General features: G+C 42.9%; 1 protein-coding gene across 1 annotated transcript; it reads right to left on the minus strand.

Annotated features, from left to right (window-relative positions):
• Nucleotides 1-1038: 1038 nt before the first annotated feature.
• CTDSP1 (CTD small phosphatase 1) lies at nt 1039-26037 on the minus strand. Its single transcript, XM_007434575.4, has 7 exons — nt 25831-26037; nt 12737-12885; nt 10739-10840; nt 10289-10345; nt 7199-7291; nt 6361-6546; nt 1039-5991 (listed from the first exon to the last, which is right to left on the minus strand). Exons 1-7 carry the CDS (start codon nt 25895-25897, stop codon nt 5863-5865), a joined length of 783 nt encoding a protein of 260 aa, XP_007434637.1. The 5' UTR covers nt 25898-26037; the 3' UTR covers nt 1039-5862.
• Nucleotides 26038-26077: the final 40 nt, after the last annotated feature.

Below are 26077 nucleotides of genomic sequence, written 5' to 3' on the forward strand. Positions count from 1 at the left end.
CTTTTGAGATGCTCATGAGCCCAGGCACCTGGAAGGACATTCTAATGTAGCTTAGCATTTGCTCCCAAGGATTCTCCTGCCTCTTAATACGGAAACACAGACTTCATGGTCCAAACCACTAACTGACCTTTCCCCATAAATTTGTCTAATTCATTAAATCCTGGTGTGGACAGTCTGTAGCCCTCTAAATAACCTTAATGGAATTTGTATTCCAACATGTAGAGGGTTACACACCCATTCCCCATCTTTGCTTTAGCTCCTGCTCATAATGGTGGTGTTCCAGATGACTGCTCATCTGTAACATTTCCAGCTCTCCAATTAGGATAAGCAATCTAAGTTAGTTAGTTAGTTATTTTAAAAAAGCATAGGCTGTGCAGGTATCTTCCTCACTGGATGCTGAATGAAAAATGCATGAGTAGAAGAGTGGGAAATGTCTCCTGGCTTTGCTTTGCCTGCTAGATCAAAAAGAGAACCTCTTTGTAAGCCCTAAAATCATCATACATGTCTATCTTACACTTTTTCCTCTAATTTTCTTCAAAACAGACCAAAGATCCTATGAACAGAAATGTTCAAAAGCTTTTTAAAAACCATTTGTACCGGGGCAGGTATTTTTTTTTACCACCATGAGCTACATTAAAACTTTTTTTTTTCAATCTCCATGGGTAGCAGGAGACATGACAATGATATATTAAGATCACTGAAGGGAACAGGGCTGGAGTTCTCCCATAGAAAATCCTCTTCTAGACCTTTGAGAGGTTTAATCAAATAAAATAGGCAAGCCTACTAACATTTAACATGTCTATTTAAGGCTGATTAAAAAAAATAAGCTGCAAATCATGCCATTATAAGTGTCTTTTTCCCTCCCCCAGAGATTCTGTCTGAACAGGAAAACTATTGACCAATGAGTAAATGACATGAAGCAAACCTATGACACCCCCTGCATAAAAAAGAATGGATAAATAAAAGCAATTGCTTCCCTTTTTTTAATTCCCACTATCAACACAGCTTTCACTTTCCTTTGCACAAAAAGGCAGAGACTGCTTTTACACTTTTGTATTTTTTTCTTTACAGATTATTTTACAATTTGAATCCCGCGAGAAGGCACTTTTGATTGGCAATTTTTTCACACTCTCATCCACGGTTAAAGATTCAGCTTGTGGTCATCAGATACAGACAGCCTGAAAAATCTGAATGAGGAAGAACACCTTCTCCATTCACAACTGCTTGGAGGAAACCTAGTAACATTAATAATGTGAGACTTGGATGTGGCATCTTATTCAGCCACTTCAAAAATTCCAGGAGCATGAGTAGCCAATCTAACTCAGTTGCCTTGGCATGTCTAGATGGAGATTTGTGTGGCTCCTTGGAGCTCTCAAGCTGGCACCGAGAGGCACTTTCCCAGCAAAGTGCTGAGGTTTCTAATACTCTATTAGAGTTGAAATTGGCATGCTGGTACTCTACCTCTAGCCCTCCTGATACAAGAAATGAAATAGGATGTGGCCCCAGTGGGAAGGTGATTCTATGGAAAAGTGAGAGAGGTGTCACTCAAGCAGCTGCTTAAGGGGCTTGCTTGCTGCTCCCGAGGGATCATGATGGGGTTGGTTGGTGTGAGAACCAATATCTGGCGGGAACAGAAAGCAGTGGAGAAGGGAAAAGTGGACAGAAGCACAGACTATGTGGGAAGGCAAGTAGAAAGAAGAGAAAGAAGTCATTTCTCTCCCAGGGAACAATTTTGGGCCCTGTATATTTGATGTAGATGAAGAAGCAAGCTTACTGCGGCATGAGTGCATTGACTGGGTCTCACGATAACCCTTGACAAATTTAGCTAGTAACACTGCCCCTGATGAATACTACCTGATTATTTCATTCCTTCATCTCAGAGACTGTGCTTGGGGGAGGACAGGGGAGGTAGCAGGCACTTGGAGACGGCACAGGCCCTCTCAATAGAAGTGTCAACTCATGGGCAAAAAACACTCCCAATGCATTTCCTTTTATATCAGAAATACGGACAATAAAGCCCACAAAAATAATTACCATCTCCCATGAACATCGTTAAAATACAGCTATAAAAATCTTCAATACTTTTTCCCATTCCTTATTTCCTATTTTTTTCCTAATATATATATATTTATATATATATATAAATATATACACATACACATACATGTTATACATATTTATATAATCTAAAACGTGCCCAGTTAAAATTCTTCTACATCCTGTAAAAAATACAAAATCCCCCCAAAGTGGGGTGCACAGGGCAACTTCCTACACAGAATTTGGGTGAACCTCAAAAGGGAAGCTCTTGGTTTGAGAGCGCTAATAGGCCCAAGCTGACTCATGGCCTCTTGGGTTGGGGGAGAGGGGAGAAAGATTTCTTGGTCCTGCCAGAATGAAGCAATTTCTCAATTTCTCAACTTACGCCATCAAACACAGCATTAAGGAGGCAAGTGAGGTAGGGTGAGAAAAGGAAATAAGATACAGTTCAGATCAGGCCAAGTTTAGCTACTCCAATGGGAAAAACTATGTACATGCCAAAGAGGGCTGGTGCTATGATCCATTGAAGCAGCAAAGAAATATGCAATACAAGTTTACACAAAAGTAAATCACTCTTTAACAGTTTTCTGCCCAACACGTGTACATAAATTGTAACCTTATCTTTTTTTTCCTGGAGGGGTTTCTGTGGTTGGAGAAACAACAAAAAACAGTCTAAGAAACGCCACAAGACTCTTTCTTGTTAATTCAACCTAATATTAATATAGATTGGCTTAAAAGATAGTATGGAATGATTAGAGAAAATTTTGTACTACGTTTTACTTTTTCTTACTTCAATTTCAAAAAATCTTTTAGAAATACTGTACATTTTAAAATGTGTTTTGACACAGTTTCACTGCTGAAAACTGTGATACAACATTTAAAGAGCTATAAAATCTGGAGAAAGCTCTTCAAAGCATATTTTCAGTGTTTCAAAGCACATGTTCATCCAGGAAGTGCAAATCTGGCAAGTCATTGAGAAAATTGCCAGGTTCAATTTCTCAGACACCCCTAAGGAGAGACTATAGACATATGGGTCTTTCCATACAGTACTAACAACAGATGCCATATCTACAAGAAGCAGAAGGGAAAAAAAGGAGACAGTAGGCTTGAGGAAAAAGAAAGCTTCTCTTGTCTCTCAATTGTTTTTTCCTTTCTTCCACTCTGTCTTTAACTTCAGCTTGTTAGGATAATGCTGGTTTTTTTTAATGGTTCCTTTGAAATGGAATACAAAATAAAAAGGAACATTTTTGTCCACTGTTCAAGGAATCTGCAGATGCATTGTTGAAAGATGACCTGCTGGATTTAATAATCAACTTCAAACATGCCTGATTTGACAGCTGTGGTTGCAATGCCCTGTTCAAAAGATTTCTGAACATCCTGTCACTCTTAGGAAGAGGGAGCAGTAGGTTAACCAGTACTGCCTGGTCAGATCCAGTGATCAACCATTTCTGGTCCACTGGAACAGTAAACTGGTACAATCTAATTGTAAAGTTGTTAATTATTAAAGAAGACAGCTCAGTAACTCCTTGGCAGTGAAGTTCAAAAATGAGCTACCAATGAGAACCAAGACCTGCCTACCCTAAGTCTGAACTAGAGTTCTTGAGGTCTATGGCATCTTTAAAACAAAACAAAACCAAACCAAGAGCAATAGGCAAAGGCACAAGGAATTCTTATATTCCAAGAAACATTTTAAGGCAAATGTAAGATGGCACTGGAGAGAAACCAAGGCAAATCCGTAACTATAAGTGGTCACTAGGCAGAACACCAAGACAATTCTTGTTTGGTATCAAATTTCTCTCCTATTAAACAGGCTTCAAAGTTCCTGGAAAAAGTAGGAAGAAACCTAGTGAACCACAGGGATGGGCCAGCTGAGTTTTGCTGAAACGCCACCTTTGGGAACCCACAGCACTATGGACAAAGCAGCAGAAATGGAGACACCCCCGTGCACACTAACTCTGCTTTCTCCTCCTCTTTCTATACCAGCAGGTCCATTGCTTCTAAAAGGCACAATTTCCCCACATGCTCCACAAATCCAGAAAGGCTACAGAATTCTAGGGAGACAGTGGGATTTGAAGGCACTGACTATAGCATAAGACAAAAAACACAGTGGTCAAGGAATACACCTCCCACATCTTCTCTCCCTCTTTAGCCTAATTCCACATGATGTTGAGTTCCTGTCACTGAGAGGATAGTGTAAAAAGAGGGCTCAGAGGCTGGAGAAGGAAGAAGTCAGGGCTGACACAGAACATGGAAAGGGTGCAAAGAGGACAATTCCAAAGTATTCAACACAGATACTGTAGGACAGTATCACTAACATCTAAGCTGACGGGTGGAGCGGGAGGAACCTGTGGCCTTCCAGATATTGTTGAAGTACAACTTGTGCTCCCTCATCAATGGTCATACTAGCTGGGGAAACCAGGAATGTTGTTCAGCAACATATGGGACCATGGCTTCCCAGCTTCTGTCCTTTAATATCAGAATCTCTTAATTCTAGAACTTGTTTTAGAAATACCCTATCATTCTGTTCATCCCACAGTATTTTCTTTCTTGTCAACCATATTTCACTTAGCCGTGAAACATCTTAATAAGTCCCTTCTCTGCATTCCAATGTCATCAGTCTTTTCTCCAGAGCGAATGTCTATATCATGAACCATCTTACCCTGATACAACCAGTCACAGAACTGGCTTGAGAGATCTATTTCCAGAGATCAAAAAGAGGGACTTGTGGGTTGAGCTGCTTCAACTCTTCTTCCTCTTATTCCCTTGCTAGTAAAGGTGATATAGCTGGTTCATCCTATGTCTCAGCAGGAAAAGCACACCTGCATTTCTTCCCTCATGAAACATCTCCTGCCCTTCTGTTGTCCAATTTAGAGAAAAACATGAATAAAATTGGGGATTCTTCCAATCCCTCTCTTCTCCCCTCACTATGTTTGGAAATTTAAATTTTTTTCCCACAAGGGGGGATATTTCCATGAGGAGCGAGAGACAAAACTGACCTCACTATTAGTCCCAAGAGATAGCTTATGTGTAATGGCTATACACAGTCCACAGCCCCTCTGTAGTTTGCAAAAGATCCAGCTCTCAGATTTCAAACCAAAACTCTAAGTCGTTTGATAAAGCAGAAATATGTTCTCTTTTAGAGATGGAGCTAGGTCCACTAAAAAATTCAGTTGTCTGTTCACAACTTTCTATCACTTTTCTGCACCCCTATCCCATCCACACCATTTCAATTCTGCTTGTTCTTTTTAGCTTTTTTTCTCCATCTTTTCTTGAATATTTTCAATCTGAACTTTTCCTAACTCATCAGTCATCATGCTCAGAAACACAATATGGGCATCAAAATCCCCTTTTCCTGAAATTGGGACAATGAAGATATATGCAAAGATGTATCAATGAAGTGCAGTGAATACCTGGGAGTGAAACTTGTGTATCTTTCCCCAAGATGGTGACAAATGAATGAAGAAGTGTGCTGATTAGAGGGGAAAGGACCATAGTTTTGGTCACATCTGATGTTTGTGTGTGGAGAGAAATGGGCTGGTCCTGGTTTCTGCAGCCCATAATTCAAGGGGGACAAACTGTTATCCGTAGCAGCGAGGAGGTTTCCTTTCTGGGGTTCAAGATCACATTCAGATGCTGGAGTTTCTCCTGGTGCCTCATGGGAATAATTGCTCTCTGCTGCCTCCTGCAGGTTTTTCCTGGGCACTGCATTGCTTGTTGAGGCTGAGGGAACAGGTCATCCTGCTCAGCAGAAGGAAGCAGCTGAAATGGGCTTATTTACCCCTCCTTCTTCCCCTGCCCAAAACCCTGCCCCCTTCCCCATGGTCACTAGCTAGTAGTCCGATGCTGCTTTAGCACTGTATATACATCATCCACTTTGCTGAGTCTCTCAAAGAAAGGCAGCAGGTCAAGAAGCTCCGTGTCGGCCATGTTGTCAAACCACGAAGCCACAGGCACCTGCCAGGGATGAAAAGAGATAAGAGGTTACTGGGTTAGTGGCTATCAGTAATTAAAAGGTGGCTACCAGAAGCAGCCGCTTTATGTAAGCATTCTTCTTCATATGGCGCTGCATATGATGTTGCTACACTATTTAGCTTTCAGGTTGCCAACTGCAAAAACTGCCACTGCATTAGGAAAAAGACCCTCTTAGGTCCTCTGTCTGCACAGATAGAAAACTGTCTCACTTGCCCTCTTCTTCAGCTACACACGTGCAGGTTTGTTCAGCGGAGGTAGCTTTGCACAGCAAGGTGCAGAGGACAAGCCTTCCTAATGAAAACGGTTGCCTCCCCCTCAGTTTAGAAAGCTGCTAGCTCTCCCATTACATACAGCATTATCAGGGTGGAAGACATAAGACGCCGGTGAATTGTCTACAATGATGATCCGTGTCAGATCGCGTCCCAGGCGGCTGAGGTCCTTGACGTAATTCCCCCGGTGGAAGACACACGACTCGCGAAAGAGGCGAGCGCGAAAGGCTCCCCACTTGTCCAGCAGATCAGCCACAGGATCTGCATACTAAGGTCGGACGACAAACAGGTGATAAGAGAAATTAGTTTGACTAGATTCTCCAGATGCTCTATGGGGGTGGGGGGTATTCCTATTTATTTATTTATTTCCCCCCAAATCCTGGAAGTTTTGTATTCCACAGGACTAGATTGGAAATGAAGAATAGTAAGTACTTTCCCCAGTGCAGTTAATAGAACAGCCAAGAGAGGCCTGGCTTTTCCAACTAACTGCTAGTTAAGGCAGACCTCTCCCAATGACTTCATCCAGCTCTACTCTTAGCTGCAAGAGACAGAGAAAAATCCAACATCTACAGTAGAATACTGCTTTATTAGGACCAAGGAAAATGTACAAAAGAATGCCTCAGCTTTGGAATTTTTCAGAATGCTTCATCAAGCAAAATGTTACAGAAAGCATGGGATGAAGAGAAAATCCAAAACATAGAGTGTTGTTTCAAATGGGTGGGAAGAAGGATATTGGGAGCCAGGATTTCTGGATTAATTCTGAGTTTAGAATGGACCAGGAGGTTAACTAGACAGAAAGACTGCCATAAGCATCTTCTTAAGCTCTCTCCTTCTGGTGCCTCATTTCCCCCAGATTGAAGCCCACCACCCTGAACTCTTTGTGAGAAGGAGGGATGATATGGGAAGGAGGAGAATCTCACCTTTGCCAGGCTAGCGGTGAAGAGTACACACTCAAAGAGCTCACCCATCCGCCTCAGAAACTCATCCACGTGGGGTCGCTTCAATACATACACCTGGTGAGAGTAAGAGAAATCATGGAGGGGGATCACGAAGTAAGGTGAAGATGGGGGCTCCACATCCTACCTACTTGGCCAACAAAGAGCTGGACCCAGTTCCTGTCTAAAAGAAGGCGATACTGAGTATCAGAAAAAGCCTACCTGAAGACAGCAAGGAAGACTAAGTAGTAAAACTGGTTGCCTAGGAAATATATTTGTATTTGTTTATTTATGTATTATATTTGTTTATATACTGCCCCTGTTCCAAGACTTTGGGTGGTGACAACTTCAACACAATAAAATACTTTCAGTAAATCACTGGATATAAAAACAGCCACAAAACTGGCCCATGCAATAAAACCTGATCAGAATAAAATCTCAACTGAACAAAATGGCTGAATCACTAAAAGTCAAATATCTCCCTAAACAAAATGGTTTTTCCTGCCTTATGGAAGACCAGTAACCAAGGGAGCAGGTGCGTGTCCAGGAGCAAGCTGTTCCAGAGCACTGGAGTCACCCTGAAGATGGTTTGCTTTCAAGTCCAAACCCCTCTCACCTCTCAAGGGATGAGGACCCTAAACATCCCCTTCCTTAGAAGACCACGTAGGATGGGTAGAATCCATTTGAAGGAGGCAGTTCCTACACCAAACTGGAGCTGCTCCTTATAGGACTTTATAGGTTATAAGCCAATCTTTGAATTGGTCTCAAAAGCTATCAGACAGTTGATGCTACACTGCAGTAGCACGCCTCCCTGCTAGCAGCCTGGCCACTAGGCTCAGTGCCAACTCTAGCTTGCAAGTCATCTTCAAACACAGCGCCATGTAAAACATGTTGCAGTACCCTAAAAGTGTCTTGTCAAGGGCCTGAGTCACAACTGCCAGGAAAGGTTGCAAATGCATACCAGCCAAGGTGGGTACAAGTCCCCTGGCCATAGCCTCTACCCGCTGCTCCAGCAGGAGCCATGAGTCCAGGAGAAACCCAAGACACAGAACCCCTTCTACAGGCTGTGCGTGATCATATCCAGAACTATCACTGGAACTGAATTGAGACCAAGATGCTTCCGGATGAACAGTACCTCTGTGTAGAGGATGGCAGAGATAACAAAAGCAAAAGAATGCAAGATCCATTAGCAGATTAAAAAGACAGTAAATGACATCTCAGCCTGAGAAAGGTCAGAGTATGAGAAAGAGGCCCATAATAAACTCACCTTAATTTGGTATAAAAGAGGGCAGAGGGAAGGCTTTGAAGATTCTGTTATTATGCCACATAACAATAAAACAGAATTCCAGTAGTCCTTGCTGTGTCTTGTTTCCTGATCTGGACTTCCTTGAAGGGCTGATGCTCAGTCCAGCAGAAGCCATGAGTCTAGAACTACCAAGTTCCAGATCTGCTCAAGTGGGGGAGGGCAACCCCAACCAAAGCTAATCCCAGAACTGCTTTAGAACCTCCAGCTTGCTGGAATTTAGTTTGAACTTGTTCCTACCATCCAAATCCTCGGTCTCCAGACGCTGGGTTAGGGCCTCACAGCAGCTCTGTCACAGCATGGAGAACAATGTGCTGTTGAGTATCATTAGCATACTGATGATACCTCACTGCAAGCTGACAGATGACCTCTTCCCAAAGTTTCATACAGGACTAAAAGTGGGGACCTGCACCAAAGTGTGGGTCATCCTTCTCTTGTAACAGAAGCCCAGAACTATACCTGTCATACTTCTCCCTGTGTAATGGGCAGTAAGAATAATCTTGAGGAAGAGGAGGAAGAGCTACAGCCAAGGCGGCTAAGATAAGAGAGATCTTAGCCTAAAGCAGGAGTGGGATTTGAGAAAGTGTCTCAGACTGGACCCTCCCTAGTTCTCTTTAGGATAAAGGCAGGGAGGGGAGAGGCACATTCAGAGTTGCAAGACTCTGTTACTGTGACCCTATCATAAAAGTGGTTTTAGTATTCATGACTTAGGGGTTCAAGCCCGGCCTACCTCAAAGGGCTGACACCCTGCATAGTATTGAAGATATATGGCCCCAACCTCAAAGCCCCTAACTGATCTATGAAACCAAGGTACTTCTAGATGTGGCTGTTCTCTTGCACTTGCTCTGCCTTATTCACTGAATTTTACCAAGCATAGAGATAGAGATCAAAGTGACACCATCTTCCATTTGTAATTCCACCATAATTTATCCATTGCTTCTTTCAATTTTTTTTTGTTCTTTCGCAGGAAACCCATTATTAAGAAGAAAAAGTTGGAATAATTCTGCATTGTCTTTTAGTCAGTAGTCCTAAATGCCCTCAACCTTGAAGATCCTCCAAATTCACACAATTCAAGAATGGTTGTGAGAAGACAGCATGTACCCTTTGCACAAGGGATCAGAGCAAGAAGACTCCCAGACTTTGACATGCAGCACATAATGTCCATCTGAGATGGTGCAAACTCCAAGGTATGGAACGGTACAGCTGGGCTATCTCATCTGAGAACTATTCACAGCACCTGAGAAGCATGCTGAGCTGTTGATTTCTCTTTGAATGCGAGCACATATCAAGTCCACTGTGATTGATGCTGCTGGCTGCCTCCAAGGCCAAGTAATCGAGAACAGGCTGACTGCTGTACCTACAGCCTATCCTGGATTACTTGAACCTAGCCACAGCCTTTGTAAATGGGAATAGCAAACACGATAAATATAGAGGGGTATAGGATTTCAATTTCAGCTCTACCACAGTTCACCCTGACCTGCTTTTGGGAGTATACAGGAGATTTCCTTATGTTGAATTAAACTATTGGGTTCACGTGGTCCAGCGATCAGACGTGTTCTTACTCTATCTGGACATGCTGGGGTTGAGCAGAAGATCTCATACAAATATATGCTGTACTACCATATGGACCTTTCCCTCAAGCTACTTTCAAGGGGTACTCCTATAGCAACCATTTCCAATACAGGTTGAACTATGAAATTTGTCTCCCACATTAGGACAATACAGGCTGGCCACAGTCTCCCTTCTCCCACTTTCCAACATAGATTCCGTACCTGGTGCATGACCCCGTCAATCTCCACTGGGATGATGAAATCTGCATTGTTCACTGGCTAGAGAGGGAAGAAGGAGGCACAAGGTGAATCACACCTCCTGAAAGATTTCTTTCCACTACCCATCTCCCTGGTTTTGAACAAGTTATTTTGGAAACACCTTCCTTGGTTTCTGTAACAAGACCAGCTTCAGATTTTGCCCTGACCACAAATAAGTCATACATCTCCTTCGCTCGCCCACTCCCTCCAAACCAGTGAAGGGACTCAGGTTGGGGAAGGCTCCCACAATGGAAAAGGTTTTTAAAAAATAGCTGTTAAAAATGTTACTTAATAAAACTGGCTGGAATGAGAATCAGCAAATGGCCCCACTGCTCATCAAAAGGGGAGAGAGAGACAAAGTGAGCAGTGTGTATTTGTCTATATATATATGCAGATACATGAGAAAGAACTGACCTTAAAGGAACTATGCACTAACGTCTCATCCAAGTCAATGACCACACAGATTTTACTGGCATCCTGGGGCTTGATTTCTGGCAACAGGTATTTGACTGTAGCCTGCAGAGTGAGAAAAGCAGAGACATGTATACATAGGATGAAACATCTGGATTGCAAAAGAAATAGAAGCGAGGAATTTGAAGCTCTGACCACCAGCCTGGGGCACAATGGGCATTAAACCTGGAAAGAACAGAAATGCAGCTCCTCCCTCCTGTGTTTTGTGAAACTGGATGCTGCCTCCTTTTAATTCGCTTCCCCATATAGTATTCAGGGATATTTGGCAGGTATCAAGATCTCTGTCCTGAGTCCTCTATGGAACAATATTAGACAAAAGGACAGCCAGGACCAAGCTAAAGAGATTGAGGATTAGAATAACTTTTCGGGGGGAAATTATGGAATTATGGAACAGGGAATGGGCTTGTAATGAAAGGGGGGTTTCATTACAAGCCCATTCCCTATTCCATAATTCCATAGCTATAAAATGTGGGTTGGGAAGATGAAGTAGCTGCAATGGGGTGCATTACACTCGTAAACAGGAGGTGCAAGTTCTGAAGCCAAGACTAAGCATTGCAGTTAGGCAATTGGGCAATAGAGGGCACTACTATTAAGGCTCAGATGGTCTAGAAGTGAATCAACTTGGAGCAGCAATTTAAAAGGAGCTGGTAGCTCAGCAGCTCTGAATAATTTAAGCCTCTGATGATCTCCCGAAATCAGCTAGCAAATTCCTATATTAGCACCATTCTTAGCTTCTTAATCATTTTTTTAAAAATCTATCAGTTAGAGCAGCGTTTCTCAACCTTAGCAACTTTAAGATATGTGGACTTCAACTCCCGGAATTCCCCAGCCAGAGGGATGCTGGTTGGGGAATTCTGGGAGTTGAAGTCCACATATCTTACAGTTGCCAAGGTTGAGAAACACATTTAGAGGGTGTGTTTATGTTCTGCCAGCCCAGCCCCCATAGGCATCAAGCTACAAATCTTGAGGAATGCTAGAAATATAGAAGGCTCTAAATAAGGCCCTAATCTTTTTCTTGAAATTAGTGGGTGGCTAGCTTAAGTCACTAGTGTTTGGTTTTGAATAGTCCAGCGCAAAGACCGGTTAGCTACTTGTTCTATTACAAAGTGTTCCTTCAAATACTGACGAAACTCAGTCTCTAACTAGATTGCCATCTTGCAACTTAGACACCAGAGAAATACTAGACCACACAGCCATGACCCTTCTTGCCCATCTCCTCAAGCTTGTCACCTGTCCTTTCATTGTCTTTGGGCAGGTAAGCAAAAAGTGATCATGGGACAAGGCCCGCAGCCAAAGGCATTTTAAAGGTCTCTTTCCAACCTCTATAATTGCCCTCTGTGTGAAATTTAACTAATTCTCCTTATCCAAGTACAAGAAAGCAATTAAAGCACTGCAGAGGATAACTAATACATATTGAGTGGTCTGGAATGGGCATTCTAATTTCTCAAGCTGTTTTCTGGTTCTCAGGGCTTAATGTCACATGACAACACCCATTAAAGTACTCTCTCCAACTTAGAGCCTCGGGTTTTACTATTTTGGAGCTCACAATATTAACATTTGATCAAGGAGCTAGGGAATTTTGCCTGGAGTTAAACGTGGCCCAAGAATCCTCAATGGGCAGAGATGTCATGGGCTGGAATAAGGGAGTGGGCAATACCCCTTCTCTTAAATCTAATGTATCCTTTCCCAACATAGCATCTATTAGATGTTTTGGACTATAATACCCATCAATCTCAATCATGCACAGTCATTTCTTTTGCATGCTGGGAGATGGGTGTTTTAATCCCACATATCTGGAAAGTCTTAGGTTGGGGAAGACTGTTCAAGAGCTCCTACTACAAATGGATCTGTTGTTCTTAGGAGCACCAGAGAGATTAGTTATATCCTGTAAGGCAAGATCCTCAATGGTCAAAAAGCCAGGAATCAAACAGTTAAACATACCTTGGTCACCGAACCATTTTCTTCCACCAGCAGCGGGGCATTGTTGTTGACAGGGATAGGCTCTGAGTTGTCATGGCAAAGGCAGCAAAAGAGGGATTGGAAGATGCTGCGATTCCTGGGTTTCTTGGAAGATGATTGGTTCTGAACACCTGCAGGGTTGGGGGTAGATGGACAGAAAAGACAAACAAGTGGAAATGAAACTGCACGGCTGTCCTGCCAAGATACTTTGCTGCCTGAGATAAGAATAAGAGGCATCTCTTCCATTCCATGCATACAAGCCAGGTGGACTGCAGGAGGAACCCTTCCTCAACCCAGAGATAGGACAGCATCTTTTCCTGCATCTAAAGGCCGTCAGGAACACAAGGCTGTGTAATACATAGCTCTCAACCCCAACACTTTGCTGCTGCCTTCCAGCATCTGTTGCCTGGAGCACCTGTCTCGTTCTGCCTAACAGTAGGGCTGGCCCTAAGGAGAGGTATTCTACTCAATCTCTGCCCAAAATGAAAGCCACACTCAAGCATCTATTTTCTTGAAGCTTTCCTCTATCTATCTATCTATCTATCTATCTATCTATCTATCTATCTATCTATCTATCTATCTATCTATCTATCTATCTTTGACCCATCGCAAGTTTGGAAAGTCCCATATCCAAATGCAGTATGTGTGTGTGAGAGACACACATCATGTTACTATCTTGCAAAGTTTCAACATCTACTTAGGCAGCTCTTATAATAGGATTTACTTAATCAGTAGAGTAGCTTTCCCTTCTCTTTACATACTCATGTTTTAAAGATGTAATCACATTTGACGTGGAACCATATTGTCTACGGATGCACATGGTCAAAATACGTTTTATTCCTGAGAAGAAGGATCAGAGGGGAAAAATCATAATACTCTATATACTGTAAGTGAATACTGTAAACCAATGACTTTGTACCTAACATCCTACTAGGCTGGTTTTAGCATGGGTGTATATTGATTCACACAATCATTTTCTCAAGTTACTACTTTAACACTGGGTATAAACTGCCAATGAAAAATATCATCTGTGACTGGGTGCATTTATCACTACAAGGAAGAAAGGTTAAAAAGATAAGCATTAAACAGGATATCTGGATGGATGGATGGATGGATGGATGGATGGATGGATGGATGGATGGATATCTAAATAAGCCAACCAACATGGCTATCTGATCAGGGAACTGGGGGGTGTAAGTCTAATGCATTTGGACAGAACCGGCTTGTAGGAGGTTGGACTAGAGTAAAGTTGAGGGAGAGATCAAGCAGGCTGGATCCTTGATGGAGATATGGGGCTTTCCCTAAAAATGGAGAAGTGCCAGACTAAGTGGATGTGTGGGTATGACTACACATGGGGAGAAGGAGGAAACTAACATGCAAATACTAACTCTAATTGTGGAAGGGAAATGTAGTTCATTGGTCCAAGAAAGAAATTAATCAGTACAGAATGAAATAAGAGGAGACCAGGTTGAAGGAATCTGATTTTAGCTGTTAAAAGAGTTTTCAACATTAAGATATTTTCTTAATGTTTCTGATTTTCTGATCTTCACAACTGAATCCATACTTTTCAGGAAGGAAAAGAAAACATCATCTCTTCTACCTAGGTTCCATACAAACATCTACACCTGTTTTATGGAGATGGAAAATATATGTTCCTCCCCTTTCATATTTTCCTTAGTCACACAAAGATCCCAGCACTAGGAGAACCTGGGGCAGTTTTAACCATACATCATTTTCCAAGCTTTAAGTTAGATTCACTTTCCCATCTAATCTCTTTGCTACACCTGGCTCCTGCTAATTCAGCCTCAGATCATGAGATTCTCTTCACTCTAAGATGCCCTGGATCATGGCTGCGGCTAAGACAGAGGAACATATAGCCCAGAAAGCCGGTCTAGCAAGGAAAGTTGAGGGAGATTAGTAGCACTTTCACTCCCAGTACCCCTGGTCTAGAGTCACAAGATCTACTTTCAGTTTTTAGGATCACTTTGTTGCAAGTTAGTCTAAGTCCAACAGACCTCTTTTTTCCTTACCACAACACAGAGATAGAAGCTGGATGTTGCCTGTATGAGACACATAAAATAGCACTTGCAAAGGAATTACACATTTATTTTTAAAATGAATGGACAAGGTTCAAACTCAAGCAGAATTTATTTAGAGCAAGAGCAGTCCCAGGGCCACATGTGGTACCTGAAGCCCCTCACTCTCCATCCATTTGATCCTATCTCTAAACTCCAGTAATACAACTGCCAAAAGTCAATGATGCTGTATCCTGCCATTCTGGGGCCAAAAAACACACGCAAACTGTACCGCCACCACCATCGCCACCACCATGCCCCTGCAAAAATTCAGGAAAAAATAGAAAATCCTTGCTCTGCCCAGATGTGTGACTTGGCCATACCCACTTTGCATTATTGGCCTGTGACACTCGGGGCTCCAGAACTGTTTAGTGTTGTCCAAGCCACCCAAACATTGCCCACCCTTGTCTCATGGGGAAGAGGAAAGATCTTCTCTTTGTTCAGTTTTCCCTTGCCTGTCCCACTCTCCACTCAGAAATGCCCTATGCATGCATGTCCTCTCTGAAGTTCAGTGTGATCTTCCCAAGTAAGTTTGTCTAGGATTGCAGCTTCATTATCTACCTGTCTGGTATAGTCCAGCCCTATTTACTGCAGCCAAGCCTGCCTGATGTCAAGGGGGGAATCATATAAAGTAAACTTACAGTGTCACTTGGCTAGGTCAGACCCACAGGTAGATATTTTGGCAGCTAAGTAAATAAATGTGGATGGTCACAGAAAGGGTCTTCTTACGTTTGATCCATCACTCATAATTAGTGACATGCTATTCTCAAACATGAAGGTTCCATCTTAAAAAGGAATAACTTCTCATAGGCCTATTCTCCATGGATTTATCTACTATAGGAGAAGGCAGTCTGGTGCTCTCAAGAGGGTGTTGTCCAACACTCCCATAATCCTTTGCTTCCAGCTGTGTGTTCTGGGCCTGATGGAAAATGTAGTCCAAAAACTATGCCTAGCACTAGACTTCCTTCTTATTCCTAGATTGACACAAAGCCATCATCTCACTTGTTGGTAATGTATTCAGTGTGAAATAAACTTGAAGTTGTACTTCATGCCTACAGGTGCCTTTCCTTTTCATTCATCCTCATGGGCACACTTGAGTACGGTGCTCTGGCTGTGGTGGGTTTCTGTCTCTCTTCCAAGAAAAACACCAGCTATATAAGCTGGATATGAATCTGAATATCCAACTATGAAGAAAACAGAGTTATAAATTGTTGGATCAGATATTTTATTCAGCCAGCTATGTGTAAACCACAAGGGAATGTCTTAACACGAGTGGCAGGAAATGAGCAGTAAACAAACAAACAATGTTGAGTTTCTGAAGGCAAAGTGGTGACACCAGAAAGATGCAGCAAAAATCCCCCCTTTTCTTCCTTTTCGAGGGGGAGTTTAAACTAAAATAGGTGTACCTAGCATTTTGCTTATGATTTTTATAGGAAAAATCAAATGATCTCATTTCTTTGTTGCTGAATTTCAGCAATGTAATTGGGGGAGGGCATTACAATAGGTTGTGGGCTACCCACTTTGCTCTATATCTTTTTTCTTGGAGGTAGACAGGCAAATTTTTGATGGTCAAGAACCCCTTTAAAATCTGGGGGTGAGTGGCGCCATATTGCACATGTGGGTGGGGATGAGTTTTCTTTTCTTAACCATGATATACATACTTTAAGGACTTACCCTACAGACTCCCATCAGCATGGCAGGAAATGTTGCTGTCAGTTTTCAGCAATCGTGGCCACAGGGGTCTCTGGGGGTCATCCAAAGTAGCCTAAGTGGGCCTGGGGCCACAAATTCCTCATCCCTAATCTAGGACCATTATGATGGAGCTGCTGCCACTGTGAGCAGAGAAATCTAAAGCAGATCCTAATGAGTCAGTAGTTATGAAGGAAAGTTCTTAGTGGGGAGAGCAGAACAAGGCCACTCTCAGACCACAAAAGCTTTCAATTTCCACAAGCTCTTGATTTCAAGAACCATTTGCTTCCTTACAGCAGCAACCCCCAATCACCACTGAGACGTTCAGCAGACTGTTTTAGGAACACCCTATGCTTTGACTGGCAGCTGCATATTGTAAACATGTTCAAAGAGGAAAATATCCCTATTCAAGTCTGCTCTTTCTGATTCAGTTCTCATTTCCTCCTGGAAATATTTTGTGGTTACTGTTTTACTGATAAGGGTAACAAGAACACATCTCATCAGGTAAAGACAACAATGTTTAAGGTGGGCCAAACCAGCACAGCAAGTAAAGCAGACTCCGTACATCAACCATTCAACCTTTTAGAAAAGAAACTTGAGATCTGGGGTTCCTAACGTGAATACAAAACACAGAATTGCTGGGGCAAAGCCTGAATACTGAACAGATTACTAGAGCCAAAATGCAAAGTAAAACATTTGTCATTTGCCAAGAACCATCATGCTCAAGAGCCCAATTCCGGCTTCCCAGCCTGGATGAGAAACAAAATCTCACTGTTACACGGGTGGCACAGGTAAGAAAACAAAAAGCAAAAAACAGGGACCTGGGAATGCTCATAATGTGCTGCGACACTTGAGATCTTCCTCTGATTTCCCAGGAAAAAGTCCAAACCAGCCAGACATTGTAAGTGCAGCAATGTGCATTTAGTGAGCTTCTAGTGAGTTTACTTAGAACTGAGAATATAAGCATTTGAATGTCCCTGGCTGGCTCTAACAAAGAGATCAGAGAGGTGCACCATACACAAAAATCTGTCTTAAAGTTTCCCTTTTATCACTCAGAAATGGGTCTATCCACAGTACTGATTATTCAGTCTTGCAATGCTGCAGATTTTTATTGAAGGTCCCCAAGAAATGCATAGCCCACCTGTTCAAACTTTGACCAACTCACTCATCTCCCACAACCCGCAGGATGCAGGAGTTGTCAGGAGCCTAAGATTATCCATAGCAAATGTGGCAATGGAATGGTCCAAAAGAATTCAACGCCAGATGTTAAGGTGTCCCAGAAGTCCTGCCGTATTAAACAGAGAGCAGAATTATGATTATTCTTGCTGCAACTGAACAATATTTAACCCTTGGCCTCTGAGATTGCTACTAATCAAAGAATCTAGCTCAGGGGTTCTCAACCTTGGCAACTTTAAGATGGGTGGACTTCAACTCCCAGAAATCCCCAGTTGGCTGGCTGGGGAATTCTGGGAGTTGAAGTCCACCCGTCTTAAAGTTGCCAAGATTGAGAAACCCTGAGCTAGATTCTCATCCTTGCAAAGGAGAACACAAGTACTTGAAGAAAACATTCCAAGTATACAATGCCTCTTGCCAATGGCACATTGTAATGGCTACACTTAGTAATTAGGCACCTTTACAACAGGCCCAGCAAAGGAAAATCGTGCTGTTCTAAGTTTTGCTCAGCAGAAAGGCCTGTAATTTGGGGCTTTTCCTCTGCCTGCACAATTTATATTCCAATTGTTGCATTAAGATCAAGTGTCCTGCTGTCTTTCAGCAGGTCATTACAAAAAAGAGAGAAGAACGTTAAAATGTTGTTTTCCTTTCCTTTCCCTATCCCTTTTTAATTCTGTGTTGTGTCTGTACTCATTGAAACTGGAGGACAGGCTGTTCTGCTTTCATTGATTGTTAGCAACGACTAGCGCTTTTCTGGCCAAAGAGCAAAGTACACATGCTTTAAAACAATTCATAAATGAAGCAGCTCATGCTGCTCTCCTTCAGTTTTATTCCAGATTTAACTAGGGAGGATGAAATCGAGACAAGCAGAGCCATGGCTCCACCAATTTCTCCTACATATGACGGCAGTGGCAAATGATGTCACTGCAATGAATATGCAAATGAGACAAGCAGTTATTGAGCAGGGCATGCAAAGGAGTGGTCACAGAGATTGTTTTAGAATACAAAGCCTATATTCTAACCAGCAGGAGTGAGCTCAGAAAAGAAGGGCATCACAACTTCACACCACAACAGGCCTACCCATCTTTTGACCCATCGAGCCAACCAACCACAGTTCACCATCCATGCACACCAGGAGTTTAATGAAACCTTGAACGGCAAAAATGGTGCTGGTGGTGGGGAGATAAACCACCACTGGCAGGCCACTTACCTGCAGGCTGGCAAGAAAGCATTATAGTATTCAAAAAATCCTCATTGCCAGATTAGACCTATGGTCCCACTGAACCACTACCATGTTTCCCATACTAACCAACTAGCTAAACACAAGTGGGGCACAATGACCATACCACTTTTCTCCTGGCAACTGTTAGTCAGTGATACACCATTCCTAAACTTAGAAAACCCTCTTAATAGAGCTGTTTTGGGACTTTTTGAGATAAAGGCTGCATTCAGACTTAACACTAAGCCATTATTTATTGGCACTGAACAAACTGCCTTCCATGAATTTGTCTAATCAATAAAGCCGTACAAGTAGAAGTCTGATTAAACATGCTTAAATGTTCACTATAACCATCAATATAGAGTGGAAAAGAGAAGTTATGAAGTTAGATTCCACCCTGCACCCCCTTCCCTTTATTACAACCCCCAGAGACTTCCAGGTGTCTTTACCAAATTTAATTGTTAATGTGACAGAAGGGAAAATGATTAAGCATGTAACCAGAATGTAATCATATCAACTATATTTAATGTGAATTATGTTGAACCATAACAAAATTGAATCTAGTTTCTGTTCTGGCCTCAATCATGACTTTCTGGAGTTTAGTTTCTGGCCAGTGTTCCAAAAAGACACACAGCTATTGCTCAAAAAACACAGCATACTCCCATCACAATAAATTTCAAGAGAAAAACCACTTGATCCTTTTCCTACTTTTATCACCAAGGAAAATTACAGCTGGGCAGTTAATGGCACTGATTAAACAATGCTCAGGTACCTATTTCATACAAAACTATAACAAGGTTAAGCATAAATGTGAGAATCTAGCCTTGGTGCTGAATAAACCATGGTTTATAGCACTGGGATGCTATAGGCGAACAAGGCCTATGATTTGTTTCACAAACCATGGTTAAAACAAACTATTAGGATAATGTTTCAACCCAGTCAACGGTTTAAAGTCACCCCCCGGTGGGCTTCATGGCAGACTAACTCCATAACCACCACGTTATACTGACATCAATCGTACTACTTTAAATAGTGCATTTTATTCCCACTGTTCTTTTCTGTAAGCTTGAGAGCAGCCCGGTAAGGCAGGTTAGTATTCCCTTACTCCCCGTATCCTCTATGGGATGGAAACTAAGTGAATAAATATTGTCTTCTTATATTTGCATTGGGATGAGACATTAATCTGAGATTCATGCTTTGGCTCCACCAGGCCTTCTTGATAACGATGATCCAGCCCTGCTTCAGCCCTCAAACAGAAGCTTTGAACAGATCCCCTCGGCTGCCAAGGCATGGAAGGGGCTGCAATAAGACTGACACAGGAGCTGTCCTTTTAACTTAATCTATTACATCTATATGCCACCCGACTCCCAACAACTCCCTTTCGCCCCAGACCGCTGCTGCAATGATTTTGCTTACATTTTTACTCTTTCTCTCATGGCACTTAGAAGATCATTGGAGACAGTTTTATTTCACCAACCCTTGAAGATTACTAAGTGTTCTTGGCATCTATCTTGGGGCTGGGGGTGGATTTATTATTATTGCTGTTGTTTTTAATAATTTTTAATGTGTTGCAACCTGCCAAGGGCTTTTGGATTAGGGGGCAGGCTGTAAAAAACTGTAGAACAAATAAATCAACAGTAAATTAAGGAAGAGAGAGAGAGAGAGAGAGAGAGACTGAGACTTAATGCAGTGGCTAGAAAGTCCAAGAAATCTTACTTCAGCTATGAAGTCACTGGATGGCCTCATGCCAGGCAAAGCAGCATGCTGTTTTCCAGATGTACTTGAACTGCAGCTCCCATCATCCCTTACTGCTAACAATGTTAGGTAAGGCTCATGGGAAGACTCAGCCTCATCCTGTCCCCCAAATATGGGCAAGGTATAATACTGGCCTACCTTTCTAAGATAAAGGCTGCATTCTCATTTAACACAAAGCCAGGGTTTATTTATGCACACCGAACAAACCGTAGTGGTCTGATTTACACATATGTAACACAATGGATGGGTCTCCCCATCACATTAAGGCAGATGAGCTGTGACCGAAGGGCTGGGCTCTGCCGCCTGGCCTCCCAACTTTCTGGAGGGCAGAGGAGGTCATGAAGATGTCCCTGCAAGGGGTGGGGACAAACATGTTCTGTCCATTTATTTAACCTTAGGGGAGCAAATCACTTTTATTCCCACCCATAACCTCCTCCCGAATGTAAAAAATGTGCCCAGCCTCTGTCCCAGATATCAGCCCTAATATAGTTAGTTCCAGTTGTATGCTTTCAAGCTATTTTTCAAGGTTTTTGAGGGGCTTTCAAGGCTTCCATTTCCAACCACATTTTAACTTTGCCCCAGAGACCACAATGCTGAAAACTGGCCATTTTGCCCCTGAGTTTGGGGTGCAGTCTTGGTGGGGGATGGGGGGGTGTCACAAACTATGTGCTGGAGAGTCACGAATATGGCCTGTGACTTCTGTAACTTGAAACCCAAGCCAGATTACAACTGAATATACTGTATGAACCAAGTCAGTGTAAGTATAAAACTTTGCATGTGTGACTGAACTGTGCTGCCCCTTAAACACATTTATTGTTTATAAAGAGGCCGTTGGGGGTTTCATATGGAGATTTTAAAAGTCTAGGATATTTATCTCCTATATCTCACAAAATGGCACTAATAAAAAGCCCATCAGTTTTTGGAAATCAGTTTTTCATCTGGTTGATGCAGATTTAAGTGGTGGTTTGAAATGGTGTAATTCTAAATTATATCATAATAGCACTGATCTGCCAGAGGTAAGGAGATCATATTCTTTTGAGTCTTCAATCATACTTTTAAGAGAAGCAACACTCTCCTCTGTAGAATGTTAACATAAGAAGCAAAACTGTTTACAGTATCCTCCTTTATTCTAATTTATTAAAGCAATACAATTGTTAATTATCCTTGCACGGCACTTTCACATGTACAAATGACTTCATTTGCATTTGTTATTGTTGCTGTAATCCTTGTAACTACCTTGAGAGGTAAACCAGTATTATAATCATCCATGTTGGAAATGGGGTGACTAAGAGACGGCGTTCAAGGAAGAAAGTCTCTTGAAGTTATATCAGAAGTGACATTCGAATCAGGGACTTCCTGATTCAAAGCTCAGTCTGAGGTTGAGACTTTTACAGTATGCAACTGGTATATAATGCCAGAATAAATATTTTATTATAAATTATAAAATTATAAACGTTAATTATAAATTAAAGTATAAATTTATTATATAATTATTATAAATTATATATATATAATATAATAAATAAATAAATAAAAATTATAATTATAAAGAGTTTTATAAAATAAAACTTTGGGAGCGGGATAGATAAAGAACTATTACAAATTATCTAGGAGCTTGTAAATTTTCTCAACAGTGAAATTCCAAGGGATTTGAACGTGTTCAACCTATAGAAGGAATAATCACAACAGACTTGAAAAGAATGATTAAGTACCTTTCAAAATAGGGAAAGGGAACTAGAATTGGACTTTTCTTCACCCTGATACAGTTATCCAGTCAAACAAGATGAAACAGGAACTGAATGGGAGCTTTAAACATTTTCTCGCTAAAATCCATAAAGTATTGTGAAGAATGAAATAAACCTTTTAGAACGGGCTGCTTATGCTTAGGGCAATTTTCAGAGAAAATAATATTTAACCAGATGAACTCCTATTCAATACCCTGCCTCCTCAAAGCACTGGATAGATTGCATTCAAGTTCGGAAGTTTCTCTTATTATAAACAGAACCTGCAGGCCTATTTCAGGGAAGTGTTAGAAGACAAGAGAAATGGACTGAGGTGTTTGCCTGATTCTCCCAACTGGTGCCATCCAGATGTGCCTGATGGACATACAGCAATAAGCCACAATGTGATTTACTTGTTTCTGGCTTAGTGTGACCTGCAAACTCAACCATAAAGGTTCAGCATTATGAAAAAAAAAAACAACTGGCTAAAATGGCTTGATTTAACATTATGTATGAATCCCAGTGCTCCTATATGTGAATCACAAGTCACTGAAATTTGCTGACCCCTTTACCTAAGTTCCATTCCATAGGTTCTTTCTCTAAGAACTGCAATCCTAATTTACTCTGTATTAGGCTATTTTTCAAATCTGCATTGTCTACTCTGACTGGTAGTGATGTTCCATTGCCTTGTTAACCTTTCAATTGGCAATGTTTAAAATCTTAACTTGGGAAGCTTCTGCATCCACACAGGTTGTGTTCTGACTGTATTTCTGCCTTTTCCAGCTTTCTGTTTTATTTTTGTTCCAACCTGTTCCATGGCATGGGAGAAAGACCTTGGTTCCCACTTCCAAGGTTCCAAGGATGAACACCTAGGACCTCAGGAAGGATGGAAACTGTCAGAAGCTCTGAAGGGCCATCAACATCATTACAAAAAAATACTCCTTCTGCAATGGCTCAGTTCAGCATAAGGTAGCTTCCTATCTTTAGCGATCCACTGAGAGGGACAGACTCTTCAACCACCCCAAATCATTTCAAGGTCTTGCATACATGGCCTTATTTCAAGTGGGACTCCTCAAGGCACAGAGCCTGCCAGCCACATTTGCCACTCAGTAAGCCTCCAAGTGGGTTTGCCTACTCAGAAGTGTACAACTGTCTACTTTCAGGTAGGTTGGTGGGATTTCTTTAGTTGATGGGGCAGAATTGGTGCAAGCCTCTCTGCTCACTGCTTACACACCAATGGCTCTGACACTCATGAGTTGCATCTCCACCCTGCATGACTTTATCATGGTCCCAATGAAATGATACTATTTCCTAAGATGCATATTAAGAAAACCTCTCCACCCTCTTCCAAGATTGGCCCCTAGTCTCCCTAGCTCAACTGAGGCCTCCTCTCACTCAGTCAAACTGGTTTATGCTGTCAGAAGGAATTCCATTTTCCCCATCCTCCTTACTGGTCATGTACCTGCAACTTTATTGGCCTGACAAGTCCAGGCTCAAATAGTGGAAATCAGAGCAGGAAAAATAGAACAGCTACATTTCCACAGATAGTTGCAAATGACAAGGGATGCCTCCATTCACAAGTCCAGTCTGCCCAGCAGTGAAGAACCAGCTTCCCTTTTTCCTTACCATCAAAGCATCTAATGTGAAAGATGTCTGAATTTCTTAAGTAAAGGCAGCCTCAGATTTCCTAACCTTGCTAACCAGCTCCTTCCTCAGTGTTTATCAGGAAGTGGTGGAGAAAATCTATAAGAGTGGCAAACAACTCACTCACTCTCCCCCCTCCCCCCTGTTGTTGTTGTTGTTAAGATTTCCCTTGGTGTAACTCTGTTTATAATTCAAAATGGGGACAAAAGCAATTGCACATTTCTCCCATAGCATCAGAGTGGCTCCTTCCTAGCTGCTACAGAATGGAAGGGAAAGTTGGTGGGAGGGAATATGCCAAAAGATTGAGAAAATGTTGCTCTTCCTACCAACTCAGGGAGACTCTGGATCCCTGCAAGTTAAGAGATCAATCCCAAGACAGACATCAGTAAAAACACCCCTTTCAGCACCTCTGGCTTCTCTCCAACAGAGGAGCCTTCTGGTTGATTTACTAATACCTGGCACAAGGCTGCTGGTGTGTGGTGTGCAGTGCCCAGTTTCTGCTAGGAGGTTTTGTCCATCCCCACTTAAAAAGCCAATCCCCACCCTCCCATCCTCACTGCCCATCCCCCCAAAGCAGCAAACAGCCAAACCCACAGCTGGAAAAGACACCTTCCTTGCAAATGGCCTGGTTCTCTCCCTCTGGAAAAACAGTGATGGACGGATGCCGGGAGGCGGGGGCGAGGAGAGGCATCCAGGATATGGGGAGGGGTGCTACAGGATGCCATTTGCACTAGTCTGCCTCACCCCGACATGCTCCAGATGGCTCAAACTACAATTCCCAGCCTGCCGAGAAGATGGGAATTGTAATCTGAGCCCTGGAGCCCACCAGGCTGAGGAAGGCAGGCTGTCTGAGAGCTCTGAATAAAACCTGTTGCTGGACTAATACAGCTCCCTCAATAATATTCAGCGCAGAGGAGTTGGGGTGGGGGCAACAGAGAGACTCAAAGACCTAAGACATGCATGGAAGGAAAATGTAGGCCCTTCACCCTATCCCCAATCCTTCCCAAGGATATGAAGTATCAAGCGATCTGCTGTGGCAAAGGAGGCCTTTTGGCAGCTGCCCGCCGAAGCGAGCGCAGCTGGGCTTTGAAAGCGTGCACGGACTTTGCAATAATTCCTAGAGAAAATACACACACGTGTGCAAAGAGATCCGCTGATATCTGGGTGCCCTGGCATGCAGGACAGAACAGATCTCGACACGGAGTAGCACGCTTCCCCAACTTTGCTTCCTCCAGATGCGGGAGGCTGTAGCTCCCACCATCCTTGCCAACGCTATCGGGGCGAGCGTAGTGCAGTACATCCCGCGGGCCCCGGGTTGAAGACGGTTCTGTGGGCCAGCAGCCTGGACTAGGGAATGGCTGGAATTCGCGGGACGCGGCGTTGACGGGGGTGGGGAGCAGCTTAATGCCCAGAAGAAACACACGTGCTAAGGCACTCCGTCCGCCGCTTTTCCCCCCTCGGCTTTGCCACCGGAATCCCAAGTCGGAGTGACTCCGGGGGCCTTTGGGAAAAGTCTGCAAGCGCCCCTCCCGGCCCGAGCCGCTCGCAGAGGAGGCGCGCAGGGCGACCCAGCGCTTCTCCTCTGCGAGGGGCGAAGACGACCTGTCAAACGCGAGAGGGCCGCTGCGGTTCTGCAGCTCCGCTTCGGGCGACTTGCGGGTGTAAAGAGGGGGAGGGAGCGAGACTCCCCCGCCCCGGCATTTAACCTGAGGCGGGCAGGCAGATGCGGTCCCCAAAGCATCCGCGTCGGTGCCCCGCGTGGGAGGAGGAGCGGGGGGGGGGGATGTTAAGAATGATTACCTTTCTCCTGCAGAGGACTGTTCACCTCTTCCTTGCTAACCTGGGTGATAATGGGCCCGCTGTCCATTAGACCAGAAGTGCAGAGCGCTCTCCTCCCTCCTCCAGTTGTCTCTTCGCCGCTTCAGGGAATTTTCCGGGACTTCACAGATTTTTCTTGTTGTTTAAAAACAACAACGGAATGGAACGAAACGAAAAAAGGAAGAAAGAAAATAATAAATAAAAGGAAAGAAAACGGATGAGGGGAAAT

The sequence above is a fragment of the Python bivittatus genome, unplaced genomic scaffold (assembly GCF_059951505.1).
Source record: "Python bivittatus isolate LINGU-HERP-01145 unplaced genomic scaffold, Pbiv_v1 ctg000480_np1212, whole genome shotgun sequence".
NCBI classification, from domain to species: domain Eukaryota; kingdom Metazoa; phylum Chordata; class Lepidosauria; order Squamata; family Pythonidae; genus Python; species Python bivittatus.